Source organism: Dipteris shenzhenensis, chromosome 9 (genome assembly GCF_047967505.1).
Source record: "Dipteris shenzhenensis isolate YYH24624 ecotype China chromosome 9, Dip_SZ_1.0, whole genome shotgun sequence".
Lineage (NCBI taxonomy): Eukaryota > Viridiplantae > Streptophyta > Polypodiopsida > Gleicheniales > Dipteridaceae > Dipteris > Dipteris shenzhenensis.
In genome coordinates, this window is record NC_141604.1 from 12,325,940 (window position 1) to 12,344,787 (window position 18,848).

Here is an 18,848-nt window from a genome sequence, read left to right on the forward strand (position 1 = left end):
ATTGCTTTGCTCGCTAGGTATGCCTAACTTTTAAAATTAGTCAGCTCTTTTGTTTTCTCTTTCATTTTCTTAGTAGAATTTAGGACTTAAGAACAACAGAAGTCTGAATTTGTATGATTGGATATATTCTAGTCTTACAAAGGTATATGAATGTTACAATGCTAATGAAATGATATAAGCCTTATTTATGCATTGACAAAGCACATACCGTAAATGATATGCTCTCAAAAACAAAAGGATCATTTTTTGTTGGGATTTAGTGGATATGGATGTGAAATGTTTGTCTATTGTAGAAGCATGGGAAGCGGTTGACAAGCTGCAAGGTCTCATGGACTGAACTGATCTCAGGATATGTCCAGCAAGGAAAGAGAGAAAGAGTTTTCCATATGCTTGAGAGAATGAGGGGATAAGGGGTAAAGCCAATGGTTGTTCTTACTGTATGCAGACACATGGGTCTAGTGGATAAAAGTGTCATGGAGTGCACTGATTGCAGGATATGCCGAGCATGGATCTGGTGAGAATTTGAGAAAAGTGCTGAACTGTGTCTTGCAGATGTCACGTTTATTTGCACCTTGAAAGCTTCTGGCAGCATACGAGTTATGGACAAAGGATGAGAATGGGGGTTTTCTTTGCAGATGTCACATTTATTCGCAGCTTGGAAGCTTGAGGCCATGGACAAGGGCCAAAAATACCTGCCAAGATAGTCAGAATGGGCCTGGGAAGAGATCTTGTTGTTAGCAATGCCTTGGTGGATGTGCGGGTCTGTTGCATCTTAAGTTTGAGAAATAATTGGCAAACTTTCAGTTTAAACTGAGATCTCGATTCAGGATGTGCCCAGGCACGAGAGAGTGAAATTGTTGTCCATAAGTTTGAGAGAATGAGAGGAGGGTTAAAGCCAAATGGGATTGCATTCTCTCTTGTTGTTACTTTCGTGAACAGATGCAACTGGGAGTTCTCTCTGGGGATGCTGTCATGTTTGTTTGCACCTTGCAAGCTTTGTGGCAGCATAGGAGCCATGGACAATGGCCGAGAAATATATGCTGAGACAGCCAGAAAGGGCCTGGAAACAGATGTTGTTGGCAATGCTTGGGGTGTGCGCAAAATTTGGGTGTTGCAGAAGTATGAGAAGCGTTTGGCAAGCTGCCAGTAGAGAATGAGAGCAGAATGGTTAAAGTCAAATGGGATCACATTTACTCTTGTTCTTACTGTCTCGAACATATGCAACTGGAGGGTCTTTCTCTCGATGGTTAAAGTCAAATGAGATCACATTTACTCTTGTTCTTACTGTCTCGAACCTACGAGTGCTGAAAGAAATGCATGCTGAGATAACCAGAAGGGGCTGTAAAGAGATCTTCGTTTTGGCAATGCCTCGGTGGACGTACATGCAAATGTGGGGAATTGCAGAAAATAGGGAAGCGCTTGACAAGCTCCCAGTTCTAGATTAAGTCTCGTGGACTGCACTGATCTGAGGATATGCCCAGCAACAAGGTCTAGAAAAGATACAACTGGAGGGTCTCTTCGCAGCTTAATAGCTCGATGCAGCATAGAAGCCATGGACAAGGACCGAGAAATGCATCCTGGCAGAGTCAGAAGGGGCTAGAAAAAAATCTTGTTGTTGGCAATGCTTTGGTGGATAATGTATGCCAAATATGGGCCTGTTGCAGAAGCTTGGGGAGCATTTGAGAAGCTACCTCTGATCTCAGTATATGCCCAGCAAAGAGAAGTTGGAACTCATTCCATGTGTTTGTGAAATGCGAGAACGGATAAAGCTAGCGCGGGTTGCAGACAGGATTACTTTTGACGCCAAAAGACAATTTGATGGTAAAGAAGATGCTATCCTAAACTTATAATGTGGCATTGCCTTTGAACATGCAGTGAAAATATGTGCATCTTATGTCTTGATCTCTAACTGTTAACATCCATTCAGATGCTCACACGCAGGAGGAAGAGGAGGTGAAGGCAATGACAGTAAGAAAGCAAGCATGGAAGAAGCCCGGGCAGAGTTGCTGGACTGACAATTGTAGGATTCTTTGTGACATCCCCCAAGAAAACCCCATATGTGCTGTCAAAAATCGGAGGGTTTATGATGATTGTCGTAACTTGTCGCTGAAAACAAGCTGATATGATATCTGAATTTAGCTGTTTTTGAAATTTAAGTCCTTATGTAAATCAACATCTGCTACTTTTGGAATCTACTTTAACAATATTAGCAATAGTATAACAAACAACATGACATCTCCGAGGGTTCACGATTTTGTGCTTTGCTTAGAGTCCAAAAGAAAGTTCTACTCATGCCTACGGAAGTCCAATAAGATCTATGGGACCAATAAGTAGCTATTACATTAAATCCTCTGAGTGGGAGTCCATGGATCCACAAACGTTCCTAAGATGATAACATTCACAGTTTTCAAATGGCTTTCATCATGACCATGATTGAAACAAATGTGGCCATAATGAAAATACCTGCTAGTTTTTCTAGATTACTTTGTATTGCATTATAGAATTCCATACAACCGATATTTCCAAACCCAAAGTCTAGCATAGAAGAAAATCTCATCGAAATGCTAAAATGATTGTAGACCCTTAAATAAATGCATCCGAAGCCCCAAAATTTGCAAGCTAAAACATTTACATGTTCGCATTTTTAGCATACGATTGTAAAGCATATGCAAACTTTGCCAACAAACGAGTTTGTTTGCGACTATGCATGGAGAATCTCCTATGCTCAAAAAGAAAAATAAACTCCCTAATTACACATCCATCAGAGATATATATGGTAAACTGTAAGAAGGTACGCCAGCTTTACATTGTCTTTAGATTTAGTGAATAAGTGCCATAACTTCCTTGCAAATTGCCCGTTTATCATTCTTCCTTGCCTCTCTTTCTTAAGCAAGTTTCGTTGTTTTGTTTGGCTTGTTGGCGTGTGAGGTCCACCTTGGTACAATTGAGTTTGTGTCATCTTCTTTGATCATGAAAGAGATGTTTGCATGAGAGGAGTTCTTGCCCTCCAAGAAAGTCCACTCTACCTTGTCATAAGCCTCCTCAAAATCCACGAGGAGGATTGAAAGAGGCTCAAACCCCTCTCTGGCCCAATCTAGTGCCTCCTAAAAAGTGTAGATGATGTCCAAGATGTTGCATTCCTGAACAAACCTTGTTTGTGTGTCATGAAGAATATCCACTAGATGGGGCAACAACCGCAAGGTCCAGACCTTGTCACAGATCTTGTATGGGGTACCTAGAAGAGTGATTACTCTCCATTATTCCCCCCTCCTTCGGGATCAAACAAATCCAACCATGGTATAGAGACTATAGAAGAGAACTTGCGTTAAAAATCTCCTGAAAACCAGTCACAAGGGGGTATGAATGTACTCTGAGAAGCACCTAAAGAAGGATGGCGTGAGTCCATCCTCATCGGAGAACAACTAGAGAGCAAGGGCCTTGAGGGCCTTCCAAACCTCCTCATCGAATGGACACTCCACCTACTGAGATCATTGATGGGATGTGGGCATAAAGTGCCTCTCACGCTACATGAACCTAAGGAGACGACTCCTTGGGCTAGAACAACAATACCTTGCATTCTGGAGGTGGTTGACAGAAGAGCCTTCTTGATGTAGACTCTTGGATTGTTGAGGGTGACTTCAACAATCTAGACTTCGAGGAGGACAAGCAAGATAGAGCTTCCTTCTTAAAGATGCCTTTGGCTGAGAGGGGCACATGGGAGTAGTTTATCTTTACAATCTACACCAGAGATTAGTGAGACCTAGAAATCTTCGGACTCCTTGGTAATCTCCTCTTTTCTTTTGGGCAGTATTGACACGATGGGCAAGGTCTATGCGGATGATTGGGCGATGCATGGGAGGGGGAGCCACTAGCATTCTGGCAGGGAGCATGATGTCTGATCACTCCCTGATCTTGCTACACTTAGGGAAGCCCCACCAAGGGCTTTCATACATATCCCAAATGCTTTGCTCCAGGAGGAGGTACAATAGATTATTAAATATTTTTTGGCAATACCCTATGATCCCACAATTGAAGGAGGGTGGGCCTTGTGGGCAGTGGACATGATTCACTGGAGTAGAGAGGGTGGGCCTTGTGGGTAGTTGACATGACTCACTTGAGTAGAGAGGAGCTTTAGTCTATGGCCCTCCGTCGATGGCATCTCCTCTAGGAGCATGAGCGAGTGATGCCGAAACTAGCTTCCATGGAGTAGGACCAAGGTTCTAAGTGGCTTGGAGATCAATATGAGTGCACATAGCTTGACCTTTATGTTACTGAGATTTTTCGAGCAGAGTTTTCTTATTATGCCTCCTGCACACGATGGGTACAACAAAGTGACGTGATGACCCAACAACTTTTCCAGTCCAGTGGGCCCCGAATAGTAGGGATACATTTGTAGAGAATATTGTTTGTTTCGTTGTTGCTGACACTTAACATTGTGTCCCAAGAGCTACACATGCTCAAACACCAAGATGCTATGCCATTCAATGCACTGGATGATGTTGAGGTTAACACTCCTATTGGGGATGCGTAGTCAAAAGCATAATGCATATCCCCATATGCATTAGTGGGTGCAAAGGCATTCAGAAATGAGAGGTGACATGAATGGCTGGATTGTTCGTATGTTCATGGATAGTGAGCTGACAGTCTCATCAACACCATCTTATAGAAAGTGAAACTTCAAGCCACTTAGATTGACCATGGGTCGAGGCTTAATGGTGCTATACCACATGATAAGGATGATGCAATGCCAGGATGCGCAACTTAACTCTCACTTGATTACTCACTGCAAAAGATTTGCTTGCTTTGGATATAGGATGTAATTGATGAACCTCCAAGGGAGTTAAGTGTTAATTTGAATGCTACGACTCTTGTCTTTGCACACAGGGGCTTTGACTATTGGCCATAAGATCCGATACGATAAACAAACTCAATACCTTCTCGTATTAAACAAAGGAGAAATGGGGTACACACACTAGAAGATATTTTGTACTTAAACAATAGCTTCATGAGGAAACCTATGGACAAGAAGTCAATTCCCCATGTGTTCTACACTAAGACTACAAAAGATATTCACAACAAAGAGGTTTTCCACTTGCTACAAGGCAATGAACATGTTCTTCTTACAGCAGACAAGAAACTTGCAACAAAAACATAGCCATTCTAGACAACTCCAAGAACATAGTTGGCTTACATAAGACCTTGCATTTGAAAAAAGAAATGATAATTGAGCTTTGCTCAGGAAACTTGGACATACTAGATGGCCTAGTGATTGGTTCAGATGGAATTTTCAAAGCTGCAAGCCTTCAAGCAACACCACCTTGCATTTGGATTCTCTTTACTAATCCAAGTACCGGGAAATGAGCACGTTTAGAAAACAGAAATTTTTATAACAAAGACACTCCCTTCAATTGGACTCCAATTCACCAAATCACACGAGAAATCCAAATAGGGAAGAACAAATTGAACACAATAACACGGGTGCAATTTTCAATTCAACTTGCAGCCGCACGAACAATTCACCGTTCCCAAGGACTAACTATGGACGCTCTAGCATTTGATCCATCCCATATCAAGACCCACGGGCTTGCATACACAACACTTTCACATGTGTGCAATCCTGACAACCTTTACCTTGTCAACAAATTGGAAGCAAAACACATCAAAGTGGACATCAACGTGCTAAAAGAGATAGAACGCTTGAGGAGAGAATGACAATGGGTCCCAAAGCAAGTCAGCTTCACCCTTCAAGACAAGGGCCGTGCCACTCTCCAATCGCTGAACACAAGATCCCTAAAGTCTCACATAGGTGACATTCTTGGGGACAACAATCAGCTAAGCGCAACAATCTTGTGCTTTCAAAAACTACACAACAACACCTCCACAAAAATTGGGTTGCCAGAGTTCACTTCCCTAGAAAAATCAGGAACGGGAATAGCAACTTGCTACAAAAACACAGTGCGGCTAAGCTACAAAAAATACATTATCAATCGAGGGTGCCAATGCCTACTCATAGTATTTGATAGCAACTCCACAAATAGTTTAGTTGTCGTCAACATATACACGGCTCCCCAAACTCCAACCACAACACTAATTACTGTGTTGAATGCAATACTTTAGGACATGGACCACAACACACCCACGACTATCGTAGGAGACTTCAACATCAACTACAACTCCTCAAACTCAAGTGTTGCACAACTTCATGAATTCATGAGGACTTTCCATATGGGACAATTGATTCACGTCCCAACCACTACACATGGATCTACTCTTGACCATATTTGGATAAACAACCCCAAATTCCACAAACTCTATGGAACTAACTACATTTATTGGTCCGACCATTCCCTTGTTTACACAACATTAGATCTCATAATAGGGCAGGCCTTTTGAATGTAATTCACCTTGTTGCTCCTCTATGTTCGAACCGCTTATGATTGAAGCCTTAATGGTACTTTATGTCCACAAGAGCTAGCACTAGTAGAACAGTAAGAATCACCTTGGGAATTTCAACCTACCTACTATAAAGTGTTGAATTTGTTAAGTCAAGCATCTAATAAAGCATGTCAGTAGTAATCATAGAGACATGAACAACAATTTGAAAGGCTTCATTGTGAGAATGGTCCTTAAAAATGGTTGTAATGCAATTTGATAGGCTCGGGGTTGCACGCAAGTCTCAGTGGTGAATACACATGCACGATATGATTGCTCTCTTCTCAAGTATTAATACTTCGTAAAATCAAACATGTATCAGAGCACTTCCTAAGCATGGCGTCTGTTGAGAGCAAGACATGCTACACTTCTATTGAGAGCAAGACAAGCTACACTTCAATGATGGAGGATAAAGATCTAGTATGATGTGCATTGATCACAAGTGATATGGAGCCAATGAGGAGCTAGTGATCCTACATCTGGTAGAAAAATTCAATGGAGAAAACTACCATGCTTGGAAGATATGATGAAGGCAATTCTTTTAGAAAAAGATTTGTGGACGACCATGACTAGAGATAATGCAAAGCCAGTGAAAGAGAAAGTAGACAGACTCTCACTATAGGAGCAACAACACACAAATGCAAAGCACGAATTATACCACCAATTGAAGAGCACTCAACTGATGCATGTCAGTAGTACCTCAACATCAAAAGAATATTGGGATGCACTTGCATCCCTATATGAAACAAAGTCCATGGCCAAAGAAACTTACAAAAGGCATCAATTGATCAATATGCATATCTAGATGATGGGGATTCCATTATGAGTCACTTGGTAAAATTCAAAGCTTACATTGGTCAATTAGGGTCAATCAAAATGACCATCATTGAGGAAGAAGAGTGTATCATGTTTCTCAACACATCGCCAAAATTGTACGACCATCTCCATGCAATGTTGAGTGTTGTGTTAGATGACATGAAGTTCAAAGAGCGGACAAGCATAATACTTCTTGAAGAGATTCAACAGAAGCAAAACAAACCTAAGGACAAAGGCATCCAAATGGCCTTATTTTTAGGAGGAAGACAATTCATGAAAACGATGGGGATTCCATTGTGAGTCACTTGGTAAAATTCAAAGCTTACATAGGTCAATTAGGGTCAATCAAAATGACCATCGTTGAAGAAGAAGAGTGTATCATATTTCTCAACACATTGCCGAAATTGTACAACCATCTCCATGCAATGTTGAGCGTTGTGATAGATGACATGAAGTTCAAAGACCGGACAAGCATAATACTTCCTGAAGAGATTCAACAGAAGCACAACAAAGCTAAGGACAAAGGCATCCAAATGGCCTTATTTTTAGGAGGAAGACAATTCATGAAGAAGGAAAATACAAAGGCATTAAGATCGTGGAGTGGAGCTGATCTGGTTGGCATGAGCAAGGGCGAGGTTACTATCGTGGGAATCTAGGACAGTTTGCTGGAAATTGCATAAAGAAGATAGAGGACCTGAAGATTGGGAGGACTGAGGTGAGTGTAGTGACGATGGAGAAAGACTCAACATTGGAGTTCTTCTAAGGTTGTTTGTTGACATGATTGATAAACAGATTGTTAGATCGATAGATTGCTAGGTGGATGGTGATGATGCTTGACTTACAAGAGGGTGTTTAAATTGGTAAGTCATCTATCTAATAAATTATGCTAGTAGTAATAACTCTAGATGAGAGACTTGAAACAATGCTTTGAAAGAATTCATTGGGAGAATAGCCCTTAAAAATGGTTTTAACACAGTTCAGTTGGCCTGGGGCTATTGGTATGCAAGTCTTCATGATGGATTTACATGTGTTGTTTTAATTTGATCCCTCTCCGTTCAGTTTTAATATCGCAATCAAACACAAGGCTCAAAACATGCATAGCAAATCCAATGCATTGTTCATACAAACAATGCACCTCCAAAGGGTTTCACATATTGTTGCATCATGGCCTTCTTTAGGTGAATGGAAAATATTGGCACATTCCGTGCAACATCCTATGTTTTGCGTTCTTTTCGTAGAAACGTAGGGTTTTGTTATTGATGTTCTAATACATGTCTCTAGACTAAAACACTTATTAAGAGCATTCTTGTTCACTGTTGTTGTGAACACAAATATTCTCCATTCCATGGCAAAGGCTGTTTTATGTTGGTCTTTGACTACAATAACTATAAGCCTCTTTGCCAGCTACTCGTTCAAGCACATGTTCACCAAATGGGAGTGGGTAATGACCTTCGTGGGTGGCAGCATTAGCCGTTTTAAGGGCCATACAAACTCAAATCTTGCCAGTCTTTTTAATACAATGACTATTAGGGACACCCACTCCATATGTTCAATCTCATATATGAATCCTATGTTAATGAGATTTTTAATCTTCTCCTTGATGACTATAGCAAATTTAGGATTCATTGGGTAGGGTCTTTGTCGAATTGGTCTCACATCATCCATCATGGGGATAGAGTGTTTCACCACTTCATGCAATACCCCTTTCATGTTGGAATACTTGCATATGAAGAAATACTCATATTCTTGGAGGAGTGAAGTTAGGGCCTCTTCTTGTCCAGCTATAAGATTATCGTAGATGTAGACTGGTTTAGGGTCCTCATCTACTGTGACTAGGTTTACCTCTTTAATCTTGGCAAGTCCATCAAAATCTTGTTGATTTCCTTCCTTTGTTGTCCTTTAAGCTTGCTCTAAGGGTTATTACATTCTTGGACCCTTTGGATGGGTTGGTTCTCTATAAGAGGAGTCTTCTTACTTTTAGCTTTTGAAGTATCACCCTTTAGCGGGGGCTCTTCCTCTACCTTAAGAGATCCCATCAGAGTCCTTAGTCAATTTAGCTTGCTCCCCAATTGGAGAAAAATGCATGGTGAGTGGTGGTATCACCAATGTACCTGAGCCAATGAGGGTCAAACTTTGCCCTCATTTCTCCCTTTCTTTCCTTGGATGCCCTCAACACATTGATCACATTGAAGGGGACTACCGCCTCAGGCAATTTGGGATTGTGAGTGACCATTTGTGTTCCCCTTTTTCTAGGCAACTCTATGGCTGCAAGGATATGCATCCAATAGTATTAAAGCTCGGGCTCTAGAAATGGAGTATACCAATGCTCATCCTATTCCTCACCTATGTCCTTTTCGATACATGCCTAGAACACATTCAATGAGATAGTCTAATAAATGGTATTTGACTTAGCTGCAAATAGATTCCCGGATGTGGGGTGGGCTTTCCATATTTGAAGGTTGACCCTCATGAATTGCTTGTCCTTATGTAGATAGATTTGATTCGAGCTCCAATCATGGAATAATCCTACAGTACACATGAAAGAGCTACCTAACATGATGTCATAGCCATCCAATAGGTCATGGAAGCCCATCGCCACAAACCACACATGGTAGGTTAGACCAAAGGTCTTGTTCTTCATATCCCTTCGCACTCCTACCGGTTGAGCTATAGCTCCATCAGCTAATTTGACCATAAGTTTTGTGCTATCCATCTTTGGTCATCTCCACTTGGCCCAACACTACTTAGTAACTATGCTTACACCCTCTCCTCCATCCAAGATTGACATAGCATTCTTACCTTCGTAGGAGATGGGAAGTACTATGTTGGTGCTGTCACTCTCGAAGCATTGGCCCAGCTTGTTACTTGGTACCTTAAGGAGGTTTTGTCCTAAATGGGGGGTTCAACTACCTCAGGTTTCACATTTTCTTAGGTCATCATTTTTCGATTCATCTAGCCAGAGAGGATGCTCCCAAAAGTTGGATTTCAACGTAACAAAGTTACAATGGGCTTTTTGAGCTTGGTGGGGACAGGAAGGCAACTACTCCAGCCACATCCCAAGGTTGTGTGATTGGTTCACCACCAACTAAGTACGGCTCTTCAAACCCAAAAAGGACATATTGTCGTTATCTTATTCTTGGTGCCATGCAGGCCCTTCCTTGAACATCTTATGCCATGCAAGATCCTCCTCGAACATCTTTTGCTTGGTGCCATGTAGGGTCCTCCTCAAACATCTTATGTCTTAGGAGTGAAAGTCCTACTAATGAACCTTGTGTACCTTCCTTGTTCACTCTTTTGAGTACATTGGATGCCTTGGGGGCTCTATTAGTAGTTTGGTAGTTAGGATGGTTTGTGCCTACCCCTTTACTTGCCTTGAGTTGTTGTTCGAATCCTTCTTAGCAGTCACACACAAACTATTTTGTCTCGACAAGTCATTATTTCTCAATGATAGGGTCTAGGTATTCTCCCTTCCCTTTGGGGCTCGTAGATTTTCCTATAGGTCAACACTCCCCAAGTCTCATCCCTTGCTTTTGTAGTTGATTAGGTTGGTTTTCAATTGAGGGAGTATAGCTAGGAGAGGATGACGTGGAAAAGGTTAGACCCATTTTGAATAATCACCTTATCAAAACCTTTTCCCACTTTAACTACACCCTTGTCAATCGCCTCTATAGGTTGAGATGTACTAGCCTTATGTTTTTTTGCCTGACTATGAAGCTCCTTACTAAAGGCTCTTGCCTAGGCCTTGGTTATTGCATTCAAGGATACCAAAGATACATGGCCTCTTTCTAGACTCAGCAAATGAGTTTTGGCTTTAGGGTCGAGGTAGTTCTAGGTGGTCTTGCATCGGGCAGTCCTTGTAAAGATGATCCACTCCAAAGCCGGAACACAACTATGCACCTGCATTGGAGATGGTCGCCACTGGCATGGTTTGGTCATCCTTGTATGGGAAATCCTTCAAAAAGTGAGGTCCTTGGAATTTGGAGCATGACATCTACTGATTGGTCACTATCTTGTATGGACACTCACTAGCCCTACGAGGACCTGATATGTATAACATTGAATCACAGGTCTTTGGGTCAAGTTATTCATACCCCTAGATTTTTGGGAGATAGGGTCCATTTGATAGGTATTGATAGTCCTGCATAACGTAATGACTTATATAGCTGGAATGGTTTGCAGGGGTTCTCATATTGAGAATAGTCACCCACAATCTGGGTGTGATCTAGTTCTTCCTAATCACTGGGTAATTTCTCAAATTAACACTTGGTTCATTGGAGTGATTTGTCGTGGAGGTGGTTGAGGACCCAGTATGGGTGGAGGTAATGGGAGTTTTTGAGCCCTGACTTGCCCTTCATTGTGGTAGGAGTGGATCCTTCAATAGTTAATTGGCCCGGATTTGGTGGTGTGGGCAATGTAAGAGGTGGCCTTTGTTGATACATTGATTGGGGCATGACCTTAGGATAATGGCACTGTGTAGTCTCATGATTTTCCCATCATGCAGAATGAGCTCAATAGAGTGCAGGCCTTGCCCTGAAAATAGGTGAGGGTTATTGGAGGCCTCCTTGGCCATTCCTCCCTTCAATAGTTGGCTCAATTGATTTAGTAGGTTACCAACCAATTCTTCCAAATTCATGCCCTTAGTGGGTGGGGTTGTCTCTTTAGCTTCGTTTGAGTTGGAAGTATTCAAAGTTTAAGATATCTCTGATGAAGTTGATTGGGTCTTCTATGGCCTTCTCCTCCATATTGTCACACCGAAGCATACAACAGTCTTGCTGCATAGTTCAAATGATGTAGGATTCATTGCCAAAATATGATCATGAAGCTTTGAGTCCCATAACCCTATGAAGAGGCATGATAGCAATAGCACATCACTCATCCTTTTGTGTGGCTCACATCATGACTTTAAGTACTTAATCCAGGCACTATAATCATTGAGGGACCTAGTCTACTTCTGTTTGATCTCATATTGATTAATAGGGATCCATTTGAGATGACTAGAGGCAAACCCCACTATAAATGATCTTCACTAGTGTATCCCAATTAATCTTCTCTTCAAAATTCAGATTTTTTCAAACCTCTCACCATGGCACAATGAGTCTCTTTCACCTAAGGATTTTGTAATAAGCTTGAATATTGTGACCTGCTTACTCCCAAGGTTAGTATCTCTTCCAATAAAGGTTTGTGGCATGGCCCAAATCATTAGGATCCTCATAGCTTCATTGTTGGTAAGCACCAATTGTGGTGCAGGAGGATGTACTAGTGGGGGAGGAACTACCCCCTAAGTGGGTTGTGGGATAATTAAAAGTTGTTGGGTAGAAAAAGGTAGGATTGGTGGCCCACTAGGTCATGGGGTTGGCATATGTGGTGGGCTAGCTCTTGTGGCTGCATCGGGGGTGGGGCCCTAGCATGGGCATACTTAATTTGGTCATAGATCTATATGGAGTAACTATTAGAGAGGGAGCACTCTCTAGGCCACTTCCCCAAGTGGGATATAAAGGGGGTGGGGAAGCCGATGCCACAATGTACCCTCCATTCTTCTCAGCCGCATGTATGTTGCAACCAGCATAATGTGACCAATCAAAGAGATTTCATCAAAAGGGATAGCTCTTGTAATTTTTCGGCAAATAGGCTTGTGTAGTGGCTTGCCATAAGCAGTAAGTCCAAGGCTGAATGAATTGTCGTGCCTCCAATGTTGAACGTTGCTTTTCCTATGTATGCTAGAAGAAGAACCTTTGGAAGGTCCAGGTTGGAAGAGTCTTTGTGCGAGTAATGTCGTAGAAGTGCTTGGACAATAGCGAGTAATGTATATGTTTTTCCTGTGCTTGCATTGCCTATCAAGAAAATATGAAAGCGTTGTTTGTTTTGATTCTTTTCTTTAACATTATGTCGTCCAAAGTAAACGTTGTTCTGGAATCTGGATTGAGCTTCCTTAGTGTATCGTAGTAATCGTGGCTTGGCACAAGCCTATATGTTAGCAATGATGTGTTGTATAATTGGTTTGGCCTACTTTGGTTTGTCATGTAAAGGCCGAGGTCATATTTATCAGTGTTTGTGAAGTTGTCAGTGCCTTTTGTAGTTGTAGATATAGCTGTAGACGTAGTTGTTGTAGTTGATGAGGATGATTGGCTTTTAGGGAGATTGGCTTTTAGGGATGAGCTTGTTAAATTTGTTCTTTTGTATGTCTATGATGTGTTTGTTTTCGTTGTACATATCATGCCATGTTTGGGTACCTTCATGGAGGGTTGGCTCGTTGTTGTAGAATGGAAGGAAAAGAGTGCATAACTCTCTATAGTAGTTTTCGGGGTCCTTGCACTCATTGTAGTTATTGTATCAGATGATTTTAGGTTTCTTACGTTTTCTTGTTGATGCTCCAATGGTTGTGTAATCACTAGCAAACACGGCCAAGTACATTGAGTGGAGACTGCTGTCATGTTTACAGTACTTTGATATCATGTCGTTGAAGAAGATGTCTGTGCTGTCTGGGTGTAGTCTTTCTAGTTGTGATCTGCATTTCAACATTAGTGTTTGCTTTCGTGCACTATTTGTATTGATGTATTGGAATTGCCTTGACGAACTCATGAGAGGAAAAGACAATGACAAGTATGCTGCTTGTTGCGAACTTATGTGTTGAGTATTCAATATAGTGTTTCCCACTCTTCTTATGCATTCATTTGCACTGGCGTTCAAAGCTATGCTTTCAGTGTAAGCTGTCTTTACTACATCCGACATCTCCTTGTCTATTTTGGTCATGTATGACATGCAAATATGATGTTCCTCCATGTGGATTTAGGATGAATCAAATGTTTGTATTTGCACACCATATCTTCGAAAAAGTAGGATTGAAGTTATTAGTGAAAATGTCCTTAGGGTTTCTTTTAAGAAATAAGGTTGCTTGTGAGATAGATGCTCGCAAAGTCATGATGTTTTCTTCCTCTGATAGATGCATCATGTGCAAAAAACTTCCATGATCCATCAAGAGTGTGCATTCATTTAGGAGAGTTGATTTTACAAGCTTCATGTTTTTCTTTAGGTTGTTTATTTTGGAGTCTTCTGTGAGGAGACAACATGGTTGTTTTTGCATTGGCATTCTTGGGAAGCCAACCTCCTCCCCCCTACACACCTCCATCCAAGAGCTCCTTCTTTGTGTGTCCTCCATTCCATTGACTTTCTATCTCCTCCTTGCCCCTAAAGTTGCCTCTTGTATTTCCACCTCCTCCCCAAAGCCTACCTCTTGTCTTTCCACCTCCTCCCCCCTCCAAGCCTCCATCTAAGATCTCCTTCTTTGTGACACATGGCAAGCTCTTCTCCTCCAAGATGCCACATGTCCTCTTTTTATTTTTTGGGTGTCTGTGGTTAATAGGTTAAAGATATTCAACAAGTGTTGATATGGAAGACTAGGGAAATTTTCTAAAAAGCATAGGAAAGCATGATATTCAACAACTGTTGATATGTAAGACTAGGGAAAATTTCTAAAAGGCATAGAAAAGCATTTTCATTTGAGAAGGGTGTTTTTGCAAGAAGTCAAAATTTGCAACAAAGCTTTTTCAATGATGTGCTTCATTTAGTTCCATTGTTTTTCCAATTTACTTCAAATGTTATAGTGCAAGACAAAGTTATAGAGAAGTGCAGTGGTTTGAAAATGTTCAATGCAATTGTAACTCAAAAAAGAAATCTCATACTAGATTGTAACAAAGTACATAATCATGCATTGGGCTAGAATGCAATGACAAATCCAGAGCTATTAATGGTGAAACTTCTGCTTTGCTTTGTCGTCTTCAGCTTCCCTAAGTTGCACCAGAATCGTGTCACCAGCACGATGATAAATATCACCGATCAAGCAAGGAACTCAAACAATAGTCTACACAATTTTGCATGAGTAGCAATATGGATGGAGATGATCTTGGCTAATGTATAACCCTCTACAATAGTCACATTCATACTCTAGCAAGTCTGCATTCACATTCATGAAATGCAACACTCCAAGGACCTACACAAACATTAAATAATGGTGAATGATTTTTTAGAGCAAACAAGAAAGTATTAATTAAGTGTAGGGAAAGGTACCTTGGTTCCATATCCCAAGCGAGCCACTTGGTCTGAGAAAGCTACCTTCAATGCAAATAGTGAATGGTTTTTTAGAGCAAATAAGAAAATATTGATTGTGTGTAGGGCAAGGTACCTTGGTTCCATAGCCCAAGTGATCCATGTGGTTTGAGAAAGCTGCCTTCAATGCATCTCTAATTGGGTCCTCTGGAACCTAAGCAAGTATGGTAAAACCAAAGACGCATATAGTTACTTTGGCCTTGAAGAAGGAGACATTTTTTAGTATGTACATGGCCACCCCTTCTTTGTTGAACTCTTGTATCAATTGTGTGAATCTTGAGTTAGATAAATTGGAAGAGGCAAGTTTAACTTATTGGTGCAGCTCTACCCTAATCTCGAGGATCATTTGCAACTATAATTTGGTCAACCATCCCGTCATCTCGTTATTGACCTTGATGATGAAAATGCCAATTGTGCCAACAACATTTGCTGTAATGTTGGAATTGCAAAGGTTGATCATTTTTGCTGCCCAAGTTACAAGTTTCTCCTCTAATGATGCATGTGGCTACATCAATAAGCAAAGATAGTTTAGAGGTCCCTCCTTCACTTGGACCCCTTGAAACCACTCTTGCTCTTCTATTCTATAGAATCTCCAACTTGTAAGACGTTTACAAATTGGTGAATGTAGGTGGACGCTAAGAGCAATGCAATAGTATGCGAACAATTTTTCCCAGTCAAGTCACCCTTTAAAAACACGGGATATTTGGCATTTGGGACTTCGTATGTTCCATACGTGCATAACAGCTTGCCCTCAAAGACAAACCTATGCTTTACATATTCATATTATTGGGTTATATGTAGTGACACCAATGAACTCCCCCCCTACAAAATTCTAATTGCTTGGAATGATGGCTTTTGCATTTGGAGAAAAATCATGGGATGTTGGTTGAAAATTGTTATTGTCATTGGCTCCATTTGTAAGAATTCACCTCCTCACCATCTTGTTTTAAGAAAATTTGTTTGCTAGTTGCATTAACACATAAAACTATATATAAGGTTTCCAATTGTCAAGATTGAAAAAGTAAGAAAAAAATGTGTGGAAAAGAATATTGGATCCACAATTTACAATTGTAAGCACCAATTTTAGTTTTACTTCAAAGATGAAATGTACATGTTGCTATAATTAGTGATTTATATTGAAACACACTTCATTGCAACATCAAGTCTAGTCTAAAAAACAAATCTAAAAAGCCATAGTTGTATAATTTTAATTGCAACAACTCCTTGTCTATCATAAGTAATAGTAGAACAATCGCATCAGCTTATGTTGATCAATCTAGTCAGAGTCAATATTAATGACATCAATGACACTACTCTTTGTCGGGGTGGTGCTAGGCTTTGGGCGCTTCACACAAATGGATTTACTTGAGTGAGCAATGTGAGTGCTAATCTTACACCTAAAGTCGACATACTCTGGGTGTGTTCGCACAAGCTTCTTCGCTGATAGCAAAGATAAAGCAAGCTATTAAAATTTTGGACATAATCAATAAAGAAATGGGAGAGAACTTGCAATGTGCTCATCTTGGGCATAAGCCTATTTAGCCCCACCACCGCTTGGAACAAACCCCTTAATGAGCATTTGGAGGAAGTTTTTTTAATGGGTGAGCTTTTCAACAAGTTCTCCTTGGGGGGCCTGCTTGGAGAATCAATGGACAATGGAGTTGAAGCACCACTAGGTGGAGAGGATGTTTTTTCCATGTAGGAACATGCAGACTTAGTAAGAGAAGGACCTAGTAGCATAGTCAAACAATAAGGACGTCTAAGTTGAAGGACAGCCAAAGAAAACAATTGCAATAGTGAATGCTATTAAAAATGAGCGCAATGTTTGATGTTTGCTACTAACTGGGACATGAGAAATGCTGCAACAGAACCAATTAAACTAACAATCCACGAAAAAAACAAAAAATAATGTTCACTGAGATGAGGAGAGCAAAAAATTTGTTTTTGTTGCTTGAAAAGAACATTGATTGCTAAGAGATGAAATCGTTAATCACTCAATCAAGTTGTCAAAAACGAACTTTGCATTTGTGAAACATATGATAATGAAGAGTCGTCATGGTAAGACTATAGAAGGGTCCATTGAAAGGTGAAAGGATCATATTGTTCAAGTCTCCAGACACGTTTACAAGCATGACGTTACATCCAATATTAGCATTTACAGGATGGGACTTGCCACAGGCTGCAGTCATGGAAGGCTCAAGTGATGGCGGAGTCGCCTTGCCCTAAGTAGAAAAATTCGAATTCATGATTCGAAAAATTCAAGAAATTTGGACGAATAATTTGTTTGGGAAAAAAAACGAGCAAAAATTCACTGCCATGTCATGTTTTTTTCACAATTCGCCACGTCATCCATCAATACTCATACGGATAGCTTATTCGTACGAATAGGTATTCGTACAAATAGCTTATTCATATGAATAAAGCTAATAGTACGAATAATTTCTTCTATATAGCCCAACAATTCTTTGTACTTTGCTCATCTCGCGCTTGGTTCTCTACCTGAGCAATAGAGATCAAAGAAGGAAAAGAAAACAAGGAAGGCTCTTAGATTGCTTAAGCAATCTCTAAGGTCTAAAATAAGATGGAATTTTTGTTTTTGTATGTGTGAGATCTTAGGAGCTTTTCTTAAAGCTCTTAAGATCTCTTGTGTGAATTGTCTTTGTGGTTTTGTTTGTTAGAGTTCATAGGATCTCTTCTGTGATATTTTTTTATGTTTTTGTTTGTTAGAGTTCTTCGGATCTCTTTTTGAGTTCTTAAGATCTCTTGTGTAAATTGTTTTTATGTTTTTATTTATTTGAGTTCTTAGGATCTCTTGCGTAAATTGTTTTTGTGCTTTTGTTTGTTAGAGTCCTTAGGATCTCTTGTTTTTTATTTCTTAAGATCTCTTATGTAAATTGCTTTTGTGTTTTTCTTTGTTAAATTTCTTAGAACCTCGTTTAAATTATTTTTGTGTTTTTATTTGTTAGAGTTCTTAGGATCTCTTGTTTGAGATCTTCGTCTCTTGTGTAAATTGTAAATTGTGTATTTATTTATATTAGTTTAAGTTATTTGTGTGAAATGTGATTGTTTGTGTTCTTTCTTTTGTGAAAAAATATATAAGCAAATTGTTTGGGTTGTAGTTGTAATTGTAATTCTCTTATGTGAAAAACGTTTACGTGAATGAATTTTGTGAAATAAATTTATTTCTTATGTGAGTAAATTAAAATTTATTATTATGTAAATAATTTTTTACTGAATAAATTCTATGAAATAAAGTTATAAACCATTAATGTCAATCACTTGGTAGTGCATCATTTGTATAAGTCTATAGTAAACGCCTTAGTAAATATATTACTAAATAAATACCATAGTAATTATAATATAAAATAAATTAATATAAATTCAAATATTTTATTAAAGTAAAGTAACTTCATTGAATAGATAATAAAAAGTTACACACTTTTTCCTTTTGCAGCTCCTTGATCCGAGTTGTACAGATCACATGTTATGTGCATGGA

At 39.9% G+C, this 18,848-nt stretch overlaps 1 protein-coding gene across 4 annotated transcripts in view; it reads left to right on the forward strand.

Annotated features, from left to right (window-relative positions):
* The window catches only part of LOC147898209 (uncharacterized), a 71,751-nt gene extending 69,639 nt beyond the window's left edge, over window positions 1–2,112 (forward strand). Inside the window, exons 2-3 of one of the 4 annotated variants that reach the window (XR_015541536.1) lie at window positions 446–1,821; window positions 1,928–2,112. Coding sequence is in view for 1 of the 4 variants with exons in the window: in XM_087379251.1 (XP_087235377.1) it covers window positions 446–518 (73 nt within the window). In the remaining 3 variants the exon portion in view is untranslated. Of the gene's footprint in view, window positions 1–293 lie in introns of all 4 variants that reach the window. The other 3 variants (XR_015541537.1, XR_015541538.1, XM_087379251.1) reach the window with 3 other exon arrangements.
* Window positions 2,113–18,848: the final 16,736 nt, after the last annotated feature.